The sequence below is a fragment of the Thamnophis sirtalis genome, unplaced genomic scaffold (assembly GCF_051295495.1).
Source record: "Thamnophis sirtalis isolate CommonGarterSnake01/CBP01778 unplaced genomic scaffold, rThaSir2_p1.2 scaffold_11, whole genome shotgun sequence".
Classification (NCBI taxonomy): Eukaryota; Metazoa; Chordata; class Lepidosauria; order Squamata; family Natricidae; genus Thamnophis; species Thamnophis sirtalis.
In genome coordinates this window covers 44,448,874-44,461,438 of record NW_028261391.1, presented here as the reverse complement: position 1 = coordinate 44,461,438, position 12,565 = coordinate 44,448,874, and the positions used below count along the sequence as shown (strand labels likewise).

Genomic DNA, 12,565 nt, shown 5'->3' with positions numbered 1-12,565 from the left:
TCAAGAAACGGAATTGTGGCAATAGGGCCCTAGTGGGGGGAAAAGGCACAGATTGAAAAGAAAGGAATGGATCTATATTTATGCTCCATTCAAAGGCATGACTTAGCTTAAGAAGTGGGAGGCGGAACTCTACCTAACGAAGAGGCGTGTACTAGGCGGGACAAGCTTTGCGAATGGACGATGGGTTCTCCAATAGGCGTGGCTTCCGGGTACTCTGTAAACAGGGGGCGTGGCTGCAGTGTGATTCGCTGATGCTACTCTGGCGGAAACGGCAGTGGCCGCGGGCCGGCGTCAGGTGATCCGAACTGAGCGGCGTTGAGTCTGAGACCGCGGGGCCGTGGTTTATGCGTGCAAGCGCCCATCCGGGGTTAGATCAGCGCCTCGGACCGGCTCGGCCTATGGATGAAACGAGCCCGCTGGTATCTCCAGAGCGCGGTCCGGCCCCGGGATATGGGCTGCCTGGGGGTGCCGTGCGCTCCCCGCCCTGCTCCGCTGCCCCTACTACTCCCGCTGGACCGTGTCCCTGTCCCTCCCCACCGGGATCCCCCGCAGGTGGCCGCGACCGGGAGCGCCAGCCACTGTTGGATCGGGGTGGTGGTTCGGAGCGTGGAGGCTCCCGGGGGACTGTAGCAACAGCCGGGGCGACCCAGACTCAGGCTCAAGTGGGGGTCGGAGTAGGGATCGCCGCGGGTCGAGGTGAACGGGAGCACCGGAATGAATTTCCCGATGACCCAGAATTCGCCGAGGTGGTGCGACTGGCAGAGCTGGCGAGCGAACGCGGAATCTACCCTGAGCGCATCTACCAAGGTTCTAGCGGCAGCTATTTCGTCAAGGATCCGCAGGGGGTGAGAGATCGGGGCTCGGGAAATATATTCAGATCACAGGACAAGGGGAAAAAGAACAGGACGTGGGTTGGTTGAATTTTTAAAATAACCGAAGGGCTGGAGAGAGGGTGCAAGGGTTGTGGGATATTTGTAGTTGCTACCCTTGTCAGTCTCTTGCTCCCCAATTCCGTATTGACTTTTGCTCACTTTTTTTCCTTCTAAGCTAGGTCTTCAGAATGAGCTGTAGTACTGGAATTGCTTCTTCTGATGCTTAAAAAAATGGCACACCCATATGCCTTTGTCATTATGGAAGATTTTATTGAATTAATAAGACCATATTTAGGAACATAGATAATGATATTTAGTGAAACAACTTTGTTGCATAGTGACATCCTTTCTGTTTGGCCCAGAAACTTTGGGAACTATGCTGAGGTATCAATGAATTTGCAATCAATAATATTAAATGTTTGGTATGTAGTTTTTTTGTTATCAGGATGAAATGTATTTTGAACAGTCTTGAGCCCTATGTTGATTAACAATTTAGAAATTATATTTAACATTGATACATACTTTCCCCCTTATCTTTAAAGGTTTAGTTTACTTTATTGACAATTTCTAGTTTTTATTGCATAAACACTACTGTAGTTCACTATCATCTTTATTCAACATATATTATATACATTGTATAATTAATAAAACAATTAATTTAGGAGAAAGGATATTTTGATGCTAATGCATATTTTTTGGTTGACATGATCAATTAACAGAATAACAGAGTTGGAAGGAACTTAGGAGGTCTTTTAGTCCAACCTCCTGCACAGGCAGGAAAACTATTTCAGATAAATACCATTTGTATACCATTTCAAATGGTTGGTCAATCTCTTCTTAAAAACTTCCAGTGCTGGAGCATTCACAACTTCTGGAGGCAAGTTGTTCACTGATTAATTGTTCTAACTCTCAGGAAATTTCTCCTTAGTTCTAGGTTGCTTCTCTCCTTGATTAGTTTCCACCCATTGCTTCTTATCCTGCCTTCAGGTGCTTTGGAAAATAGCTTGACTTCCTCCTTTTTGTGGCAGCCCCTTAGATATTAGAACACTGCTATCATGTCATCCTTTTCATTAAACTAGACATACTCAATTCCAGCAACCGTTCTTTATGTTTTAGCCTCCAGTCCTCTAATCATCTTTGTTGCTCTTCTCTGCATTCTTTCTAGAGTCTCAACAAATGTTTTTACATTGTGGCGATCAAAATTGGATGCAATATTCCAAGTGTGGTCTTACCAAGGCATTATAAAGTGGTATTATTTAATTTCTTATACTTAAGTGTTTAAGTTGGATCGGAAGTGGAAGCTTTCTAATAGTCCTGTAATGCACTATATGCTGTCTTATTCAAGTAATACTGTTGCTAGCCTTTGGTTCTATTTTACAAGTCACACATGAAGATGATCAATGTTAATGTTAGTCAGTAGGAATACAGTCCAGGTACATTCCTTTGAATTATTTTAGATTCTTAAAAATTTAATGGCTGCCTTATAGCAAAACATTGCTCTGGAGGAAAATAACTGCTAGCTGTAAGAACAACCCCTTCTTTCCTAAGTTTTCTAATCTTTTGAACAAAGCAAATCAAATCTTCAAAATTTGATTTGGATTAATTCTGCATACAGTATTGAAAATAATCTCTGCCATTCATATTTTGGGCAATACAGAGTACGTTTGGAAAAGAAAGCTGAAAGAATCAGACAAGTTTGATTTGTAGAAACAGTTGTATGAATTGCTCATTGTTCTCCTTTTCAGCTTTAAACTGAAGCAGGTTACCATTTGCCCTTTGCTTTCCAAACAACTTTTGCCATTGTTTACTCAACCAGCTTTCAAAAACCAACGCAATTTATTCGTGTTTTTTCACCCATTGGTCATTGATGGCAATTAAACTACAATCTTTTCCCACCTTTTGAAACCCAGCGTTTTAGAAAAGGGGTTAAAATTCTATGAAAATGATACATCAATCCTTTTGTCGCTATTTTAGAGTGTAAGCTTGTTTTGGAGGCAGGCAGCTTCTCATCTTACTGTTCTATAAAACTTTGGGTACATGGACAATGATACATACATTCTATCAAAAGCATTGGAGAAGACAATAAGCATATTTTTTTGTTATTTTTACTGCTATGAGAGTCCTTGGCAGGAGAATAATTCCCCAAGGCGTCACTGGAATTGGCATCACTCAAAGTTTAAAATCTATTTGGGTAAAGATTACAAGAAGAGAAGATTTGTCTCTATTTGTGTTTCTGTATTTGCAACTGAAAGAGGTTTTAAATACTCTTGTTCTCCAATTCTCAGATTGAAGCTCACATAGTGTTTTTTTAGTTTAGAACATCTTTGAGGCTTTGGTTGTGGTTGCTGCTGCTGTTTGCATTTCTGTTTCTCCACTTTTAGGAAACTGGGCATTTCAGTCTATGGTTCAGTTTTACATGCTGTATCATAATGTATTGAAATAAGAGGAACAATTGATCACATGGAGAATGGGATGACAAGTTTCCAATCAGCTGCAGTACATTCCTCATGCTTATATAGAACTGACTGTGTTTGTAGCCTGATGGTTTCCCTTGTGACCTATTATATCTAACTAAATTAATTTGGCTCCTTTATTCTGCATACCCAACTGCATGAAATCATATAGCATTACAAATCTTTTCATTGCTCGGAATCCAGGCTCTTCTTTTCTGCTTAAATTAATGTCCTTTCTTGTTGGATTTGTGAGATGCAGCCGAGATGAATGAAACTTTTGTGTTGATTCACTTTATATCACTATAAAGGAATTAAGTCTTTGAATTTAGGACTTGGTATCTCGGTTATCTGTTCCCAGTTAGCCTTGCAAGATTAGAGTTGGGTCAGTGAAAACTGTAAGATTGTGCTGTGGAATTCGTTTATGTTTGCTGCATGTGTGGGGCTACAGCTATGTTATTGTATTTATTTACTTATTTATTAGTTGTGTGTTCTATTCATTCCCTCAAATCTTAGAATGTCATACACATCATTCTCTTTTCCTCTTTTATCTTCACAATGAAAAGTCTGTGGGTTCAGTTGGATTGACCTAATTATTGCCCCAAAGGGGTAATACCCTATGGATTTCTCTGTGTGAATATTTTTATCCTAAACTATTATTATTATATTTTGTCCCACCTCTTATATATATATTACTCAAGGCAGTGAACATGCCTAATAGTAGTGCCTCCTATTTCCTCATAACAAAAAATCTGTTGGTGGGTTGTGCTGAGAAAGTGAGACTGGCCTAAAGTGATCCAGCTGGCTTTCATGCCTAAGGGAGATCTAGAACTCAGAGTCTCCTGGTTTCTAGGCCACAACTTTAACCACTACACCAAACTGGTTCTCCCATCTGGCTCAGGGCAGACTTCCAAATCTAGTGCCCTCAAATATTCTGGACTATAGTTAACCATAATCTCCACAGAATGATCAGTAAATTATGCTGGCTGGAAGAAATGGGACTTGTACAGTAGTTAAGTATATCTGGTCTTTGCTAGATTGGGAAAGATTGATTTAGGAATATGCTTTTCTACTTGATTAGAAGTGATTTAGCTAGTATGGTATCTGTTGTGGCCCAGCAGGATCCGGTTGAGCTGCTGATGGACTCGGATAGCGAGGAACCATATGAGTCTGCCATGGAAGATGTGGAGGACCCTGGGCAGGGTTCAGACTCAGAGCAGGGACCAGAGAAGCTGGTTGGCCACCAGGAGGCGTCTGAGGCATGGAGCGGTGGGGAGGATCAAAGGCAGTTTGTCCCTGATGCTAGATTGAGAAGGGCTGAGAAACGGAAGCAGCAACTTCATAGGCAGACTCACAGAAGATGATTAAGCACAGGTGGTTGTTGATTGGCCCCTCCCAAGAGAGATTATAGGTGAGGCGTTGGGAGGGGACATTTACAGGAAACAACCGTTCCTATTAGTAGTTAAGAAAATCTATCTGTGTATTCTAGTCGTGTGTGTTCGTTTGGACTATCTGTTTTGCGTCGTTTGAATTATCTGGGTTGCTGCAGAGCTACTGTATTGAACGTGAGTTGCCTGGGCCCTCAGCCAAAGGATTCGTTATCTCAGTAATTGACCAGTGGCAAACAGCCAAGCCTGTGTTCTGGTGTATTCACAGGCTGGGGGGGTCAGTTGTATTTCAGAGGCAGTCAGATCAGATAGCTCAAGGAAAGGAGTAATTTTGGTAAATATTTTCAGAATATTCCATCTGAATATGTTGAAGTCTTCAATATATGGTTCTTGGCAACCTATTTGAATTAAGTTTCTACCTAAAAATATTCCTTAAAGAGGTTTTGTGATAGTAATGTTCCCATCTTCAATTTTTTGCTCTCGTTTTAATAAAAGCATTGATTATATCTGATGGACAAAATGTGTTGTCCTAACATTTACTAGTATATATAAGTCTGGTAAATCAGACAGCTTATCCCGTATTTTCTCCCCTGCATTTTATTTGTAAATTGTTTCTAATGTTTCACAGAAATGGGCATAAAAAGGCTGAAGGTAGAGCTGCTGGCTTGAAGCCTTAATGACTATGCTCTATATATCCAAGGTTTAGCAAAATTATCTGCATTTTTCAGGGGTTCAACAAATCATGAGACTCAGTGAACTTTGTATAAAACAGAAGTCTTTTGTGAAAATAAAATCACTTACTATTTAAGTCTAGGTTCCCCCTGTCCCTGGCAAGCACACTCAAGACTGCTTCTTTTTATATTAGCATTCTGGAAAACTTCATAGATTTGGGAAGAGACATGAGATGAGAGATGACTAAATTGGTTTTATCCTGATCTATGTTTATCTACTGGAGTTACTGGTCTACTACTTCACAGAGTTAAAGAGCAGGAGGGAATGGAAACAAGGGATTCTCCAATTCTGGAGCAGAATATATTGAGCAGAATTCTGAAATATCAGGCAAGAGTCTAGGAAGAATATATTGTTTCTGTAAAAAGAGCTATCTTTGAAAGATAGATTTAAAAATCATTAGTTAGAACTATGTATTGCACAAGATTATTTTAAATCTGGTTATGTGTGTTTGTTTGATTTTTGTTTTTTCCTCTAGTGACTATTTTCTCTATACAGCCTCTCAATGTTTTAGACAATTCTTTATGCCACAGTTGTTTCTTTATTAGTTGAGATCAACTGTCTTGTGATATGCTCAGAGCCTTATATTAATATGCTATGTATTTTTCTATGGGAGGTGCTTTTCAGATCCCCCCCCCTTTATTATGGTGACTGTGTCTTTTATTGGAGTCATGGTTTTCAACAGCCTCTGCTTTAATATTGTGATTTTATTTATGCTTAAACCATACCCAACATCCCATGTTATTTAACCTCCATATTCTACATAAAGCCTTTGCCCCTTTTTTAAAAAAACCTTATCTCCTACAAAGGAAGAGGGAGAGAGGAATTAAATTCCCTAGTCACACATTTTGGAGCTACAGGGTTATCGCCAAGCTGGGATAATTAATTTTCTGTGTTGCCTTTGCTTTATCCAGCCTATATTAGCAATATCCACTCTTCTCTTCTTTTCAGAAAATCATCGGTGTGTTCAAACCGAAGAATGAAGAACCCTATGGGCATCTGAACCCAAAGTGGACAAAATGGCTCCAAAAACTTTGCTGTCCCTGCTGTTTTGGAAGAGATTGTTTAGTTCTCAATCAAGGATATCTGTCTGAAGCTGGTGCAAGTCTTGTTGACCAAAAGCTGGAACTGAACATTGTACCTCGCACAATGGTGAGCCCATTCATAGGAGAGAGATAATCAAATGGGATTAAACTGTGGTTCATGAGGCTTGGATTAGGACCATGCCAGGTACAGAAAACCTCAGGGGCTTTTGGATTGCATTCAACTTCCAACTCCTACCTTGCTTTCCTTTTGGACCTGTGACTCAGACTTATGGAAGTTGCAATTTGAAAATACCTGAAAGTTTGATTTCCCATTACTGTATTCGACATCACCAGACAGTGTCACATCTTCAGACAGTGATATTCTTTCCCCCACTCTCCTTTTAAATTTCATGTCACTTATTCCTCCAGTGAATATTTATGAATCTCAATTATATTTGGTTAGAAACAAAGGGTACATCTGAAAAAGTATCTGTTCTTTTGAAAAAAGACATTGCAGACGGGGAAAAAATGGTAGTAATGCAATACTTACTATATTTTTTGGAGTATAAGATGCACTGGTGTATAAGATGCACTAAGATTTTGAAGAGGCAAATTAAAAAAAAGTTTTTGAATGTTGACCTCCCCAAAACGGCCCATTTTTCTTCAAAAAAGAGCATAAATAGCCTTTAGGAGGCTTGTAGAGTGCTCCTGGGAGGTGGATCCCCCCAAAAAACGAGCAAAAAGCAGCCAGTTTTTTGCAAAAAGTGGCCTGTTTTTTGTTTTAAAAAGGGCATGCATAGGCTTTAGGATGCTCAGAGTGCTCCTGGGGCAAAAAACAGCCCATCTGTCGCTCATTTCTGCCCTCCCCAGTCCCCAGGAGCACTCTGGAAGCCTCCTAAAGGCTCTGCATGGCCATTTTGGTGAAGGGGACTGGGTTTTGGGAGGCAAAAAATGCTGTATTCAGTGTATAAGACACACCCAGATTTTCAGCCTCTTTTTTTGAGGGAAAAAGGTGTGTTTTATACTCTGAAAAATACGGTAAGTTTTTTTTAAAGAAAAATAGTTTTACTTTGACAGTTAAGCACATGTAACAATTGGGAAAGTGGGGCCTGAGTCCTTTCCTGAAATCAGCTTGAGAAAATGTCTCAAACAGGCCACTCCTTAGTTCACATAAAATCAAATGAGGGAGGGGAGAAGCGCATTCAGACTTTTAAGATTTAGGCCCATATGGCATTGGTTTCTTGATTTGGTCTACCTTACAGAGCTGACATATGTGTTATAGTATGTACACTTGACACCAATCTCTAATTTCTCATTCTCCATTGTTGTTATTATTTGTTTTCAAACCATTTAACATCTACGTTCAACCAGATGATTAGAACTGGTTCTAGACAGACAGGCCTGGATATGCTTAGGTTTACGCAATTATGACTTTGTTCTTTAAATGGGGATGGCTAGTATAGATGAGAAACTGATTATGAATTTACAATTTCTTCAAGGTGGTGCACTTGGCCAGTGAAACATTTAACTACAGCGCCATTGACAGAGTGAAGTCCCGGGGCAAGCGTCTGGCCTTGGAAAAAGTGCCAAAGGTTGGGCAGAGATTTCATCGAATTGGTCTGCCACCAAAGGTAGGGGATATTGATAAAGGAGTAAAGCATTGGATATTGTTCTTTGGTATGTTGCTCTTCTTAAGGTATTTGCTTCTTATTCTCAGGTGGGTTCCTTCCAGCTTTTTGTGGAAGGCTATAAGGATGCAGATTGCTGGTTGCGGCGCTTTGAGTCTGAGCCTCTTCCAGAAAAGAGTAACCATCAATTGTTGCTACAGTTTGAGAGATTGGTGGTGCTGGACTATATTATACGCAATACTGGTAGGTTCTGCCTTTTCCTTGCTCTTGACATGGAATGCTGATTAAGGTTATTCATATTGAAAATGCTTGTTCAGTGTATACACTCTCCAGTATGCCTACTTAATTTTTTGTCCAATCAAGGCATTGTTCCATATATCTCAGTATTGCTGAAATGAACTAGCTACAGCTTTCCAGAATTTCACACCGGACTCTTTTCCAGCCATTTCTGAAGATCTTAAGGTCTGGAACTGGGTTCTTTGGGCTGGAAAACATAGGACCTTCTTCCTACTTCATATTCCAGTCATGCCATATTCCAGTAATTTTTTCCTCCCATAATATTGGGATGTGAGGTTTGTTATGTGTGGTGAGATACTTCTCTATTTTCCATCTGTGCATTTCTATTTCTTTGCAGATAGGGGTAATGACAACTGGCTGATCAAGTGTGATTGCCCCCTGGACAGTACAAGTATGCAGGTGAGTAGGGCCCAGTTGGGGCTCTGACAACTCCATATGAATCAATCATTTAGAGAATAAGGGGCTCTCAGAGACTTGCATATAACGTTGTATGGAACAGATGTAGGGAAGTGGCTCAAACACCAGAGATCCAGATTAATCAAGTATACTAGAGATGTACATATGATAAAAAATACTTAGATATGTCATGTGAACTGTATAGAAATATACTTAAAGCTAACTCTAATATTTCTATACAGTTCACATGACACATCTAAGTATTTTTTATCATATGTACATCTCTAGTATACTTGCAGAGGGGATATAAAACAGAGGTAGGTTAAATTATGTTGACATGGTTTAAAAGCCATGATGGTGCAGTGGTTAGAATGCAGTACTGCAGGCTACTTCTGCTGACTGCCAGCAGTTTGGCAGTTCAATTTTCATCAGTTTATATCCCCACTGCAAAGGTGCAAAGGGAAGCCAGGCACTGCTATGCATGGACTCCATGGTGTTACAGACATTATTAATGCACTTTCCTATGTTGCCCCCTATAAAACCAAGATGCCACAAAGTGCTATTGCTGAATTGCCAAAGAAAGGTCTAGCAAATCCTAGATCTCTATATCCATATACTTGTTAGGTCAGTAAAATGTGGACCCAGATTGTTGGGGGCAATATGCTGACTCTGTAAACTGCTTAGAGAGTTCTGTAAAGCACTGTGAAGCAATATATAAGTCTAAGTCAGTGTTTCTCAACCTTGGCAACTTGAAGATGTCCGGACTTCAACTCCCAGAATTCCCCAGCCAGCATTCGCTGGCTGGGGAATTCTGGAAGTTGAAGTCCGGACATCTTCAAATTGCCAAGGTTGAGAAACACTGGTCTAAGTGCTATTGCTATGGTTAGTATTCCATTGTGATGGTTGTGGGGCAATGAATCTTCTGGAATTATGCATTATCTCTTCAACTAATGGGCAGTGATTGCTGGGATTTGTATCATTTCCTGATGCAACATTTTCTGTTTTCTTGTAGGACTCAGAATGGGTTGTAGTCAAGGAGCCTATAATTAAACTGGCAGCCATTGACAATGGTTTGGCTTTCCCTCTTAAGCATCCAGACTCTTGGAGAGCATGTAAGTACTCCAAATAAGAGAAGCCATACAAGTTCATTTCTATGGTTTTTTTCTCAGTATAGATGTTTGTGAAGGGCTAATTTCTTGATGTTTCTTTAATAAGTCTGGGGTGTTAAGTCCTGAAGTATTTCCTTTGTACTTGAATCTATGCTACCCTTATTGCTAGTCTGGCTTTATGAGCCTAATTTTTGCCTTCTGTCTGTTCTTCCTTCATAAGATCCTTTCTATTGGGCATGGCTGCCACAGGCCAAAGTGCCATTCTCTCAAGAGATCAAGGATCTTATTCTGCCAAAGATTTCAGACCCTAATTTTGTCAAAGATCTAGAAGAAGATCTCTATGAACTCTTCAAGGTAACCACAAGAACAACTTAATATTGGAATATTAGGCACCTATTTTTCTCTAAGGAGCAGTGATGTAGATGTCACACCTATCCTAATTAGATATACTATTTCTTTTATAGAAAGATCCAGGTTTCGACCGAGGCCAATTTCATAAGCAGATTGCAGTAATGCGTGGTCAGGTATGTACTTAGTCCCACTGGAGAGATGGAACCTGTGTTGGGCATTGGGCAATTTTTACCATTTATACATTACTTTGGTATTCAGGTTTTTTTTCTTTTATTCCTAGATCCTGAACTTGATGCAAGCCCTGAAAGATGGGAAGAGCCCTCTTAACTTGGTCCAGATGCCTCCTGTTATTGTAGAGACTGCTCGCTCCCATCAACGCTCTGCCAGTGAATCATATACACAAAGCTTCCAGAGCCGCAGGCCCTTCTTTACCTGGTGGTAGCAGTTGCCTCTATTCTCAGTGAAGAACTTTAGAGGGGGCACCATTTGAGAGCAGGCAATCAACCCTCCAGACTGAGGTTACCTGCTGTAGATGGTCGGGAATGTAAGGATCAATCTCAACTTTGCACGTTCCCTGTGAGAAACAAGGGATGTTCATTGGTCTGATTGCTGCTGCCCTCTCTTTGGGCTGGACATGTCTTATCATCAGCCCAAGCACGACAGCATTTCCTAGCAGGAGCCTGCATGCCATGCCCTTTTGTCTCAAGATATCCTTCTAATGTTTATTTGGATGGACGTCTCATAAGGTCTCCTACAAGGAAGGGCTGGTGGTGAGGGGATAATCCAAATTGGATGGAAGCACTTCACTGTGTATCACTGCCAGCCTTGTTCCTTCCTTCCTTGTTGCACATTTATTATTCCTGTTGAAAGCAGGTTTTCCTGCCCCACTGGATTTGCTGTTTCTCTTGTCCTATGGAGAAGCTCCTAGGGTGTATGCCTTGGGGCTGTTCAATAGGAAATGTGGCTATAATCAGAATTTAATCTGATATAAAGTAATTTATTGAGGATTGGAACAAAGCCAAACGTAACAGCTTCAATTCCACTTAGGATAAATAATAAGCAGACAGATTCTGCAAGACAACCATAGAGCAAAAATTAAGCAGTGTGCTTCCCATTCTTCATATGTGGCTAAGACCAAGGGCCTCAGATACTAGTTTTTAATTTGGTTTTAAATTATCCATCCCAAGCTCGTACATTCATGCTCCACATAATCCTAGAGCAAGCGAATAAGAGGTTATATACCTACCACTATTATCTTGGGTTAGCATTTTGGACACATTTATAGTATTCCCAAGAGTAAGCAATAGCTGTCTCTCATTTCTAGAAATGCTGGCTGATTTAGGAGAGAAGAGAGGCTATTCCAGAGGCAATGGTGTGGAAGTTCCATTGGGCTGGTTTGAGCATTGACAATCTGTAGGGAGAGGGAAGTGGGGAGGGAAATTCTCTATGGATGCTGACATGGGGAGATGTCCTCTACAGGGCTGTAGAGAATTGTAAGAGGAAGGTAGAATTTCTACCATATCAAGATGATGTTCTATGTACAGTGGAACGATAGAGTGATTGCTGCTTCTCACAGGCTACTGTACTGAACTTCTGGCAACAAGAACTTATTTGAAATTTTCCATATAAGTTTCCCAGTTGGCTATTTGGCTGCTTCCCAGACCGACAAGAAGAGACCTTTTACTAATTCCAGCTTCCTGCCTCTTCTAAATAAAATCCTGATATGCTGAATGTAGGACCTCTTTTTCTCTGGTGTTGCTGGCTCAAGAGACAGCTTCCTGCATTTTGCTAGAAGTGGCAGGCAGAAGCTGGCACTTGGAAATACTTTACATTTTTGCCAGTCCGAACTGAAATGTATTGTTCTTATGCACTACAGAAATGTATGTAATATATTTAAATCAATGCAACTCTCTTCATAACAGATCTGCTGTTACAGAGTCAGTCTCTTGTGTGTGTTTGTCTTCTGGAGTTAATAAGAACTAGATCTTCTTCCCCCTTCACTAACCTCACACCATGCAGTAGAGCTGCAACTGTGCCTTGACATAATGACGGACTTTTATTTACCATACAGATTATTGTCGTCTACAATGCCTGCATTGTCAGAAAGTCCCTCCTTATTGTTCTTGTTTTATTTGTAAAGTATGATTGCAGGACCTGGTTTATGTTGGAGCTGCTACAACATGGATAAATTTCCTCCTTTCCCGTATTTTAATCATTTATCGTTGCTGCCCGATTAGAACTGACTTAATTATTACATGTTCTATGCTGAAAGCATTGCATGTGTGCAATGACTGAAAATCAATTTTTCAAATTCAACATT

General features: G+C 40.5%; 1 protein-coding gene across 1 annotated transcript; it reads left to right on the top strand.

The window, feature by feature from the left end:
* Window positions 1–272: 272 nt before the first annotated feature.
* PI4K2A (phosphatidylinositol 4-kinase type 2 alpha) lies at window positions 273–12,166 on the top strand. The gene is made up of 9 exons (XM_014066554.2): window positions 273–845; window positions 6,391–6,591; window positions 7,964–8,095; window positions 8,182–8,335; window positions 8,727–8,788; window positions 9,798–9,897; window positions 10,115–10,248; window positions 10,359–10,418; window positions 10,526–12,166. The coding sequence occupies exons 1-9, from the start codon at window positions 345–347 to the stop codon at window positions 10,685–10,687; spliced, it is 1,506 nt and encodes a 501-aa protein (XP_013922029.2). The 5' UTR covers window positions 273–344; the 3' UTR covers window positions 10,688–12,166.
* Window positions 12,167–12,565: the final 399 nt, after the last annotated feature.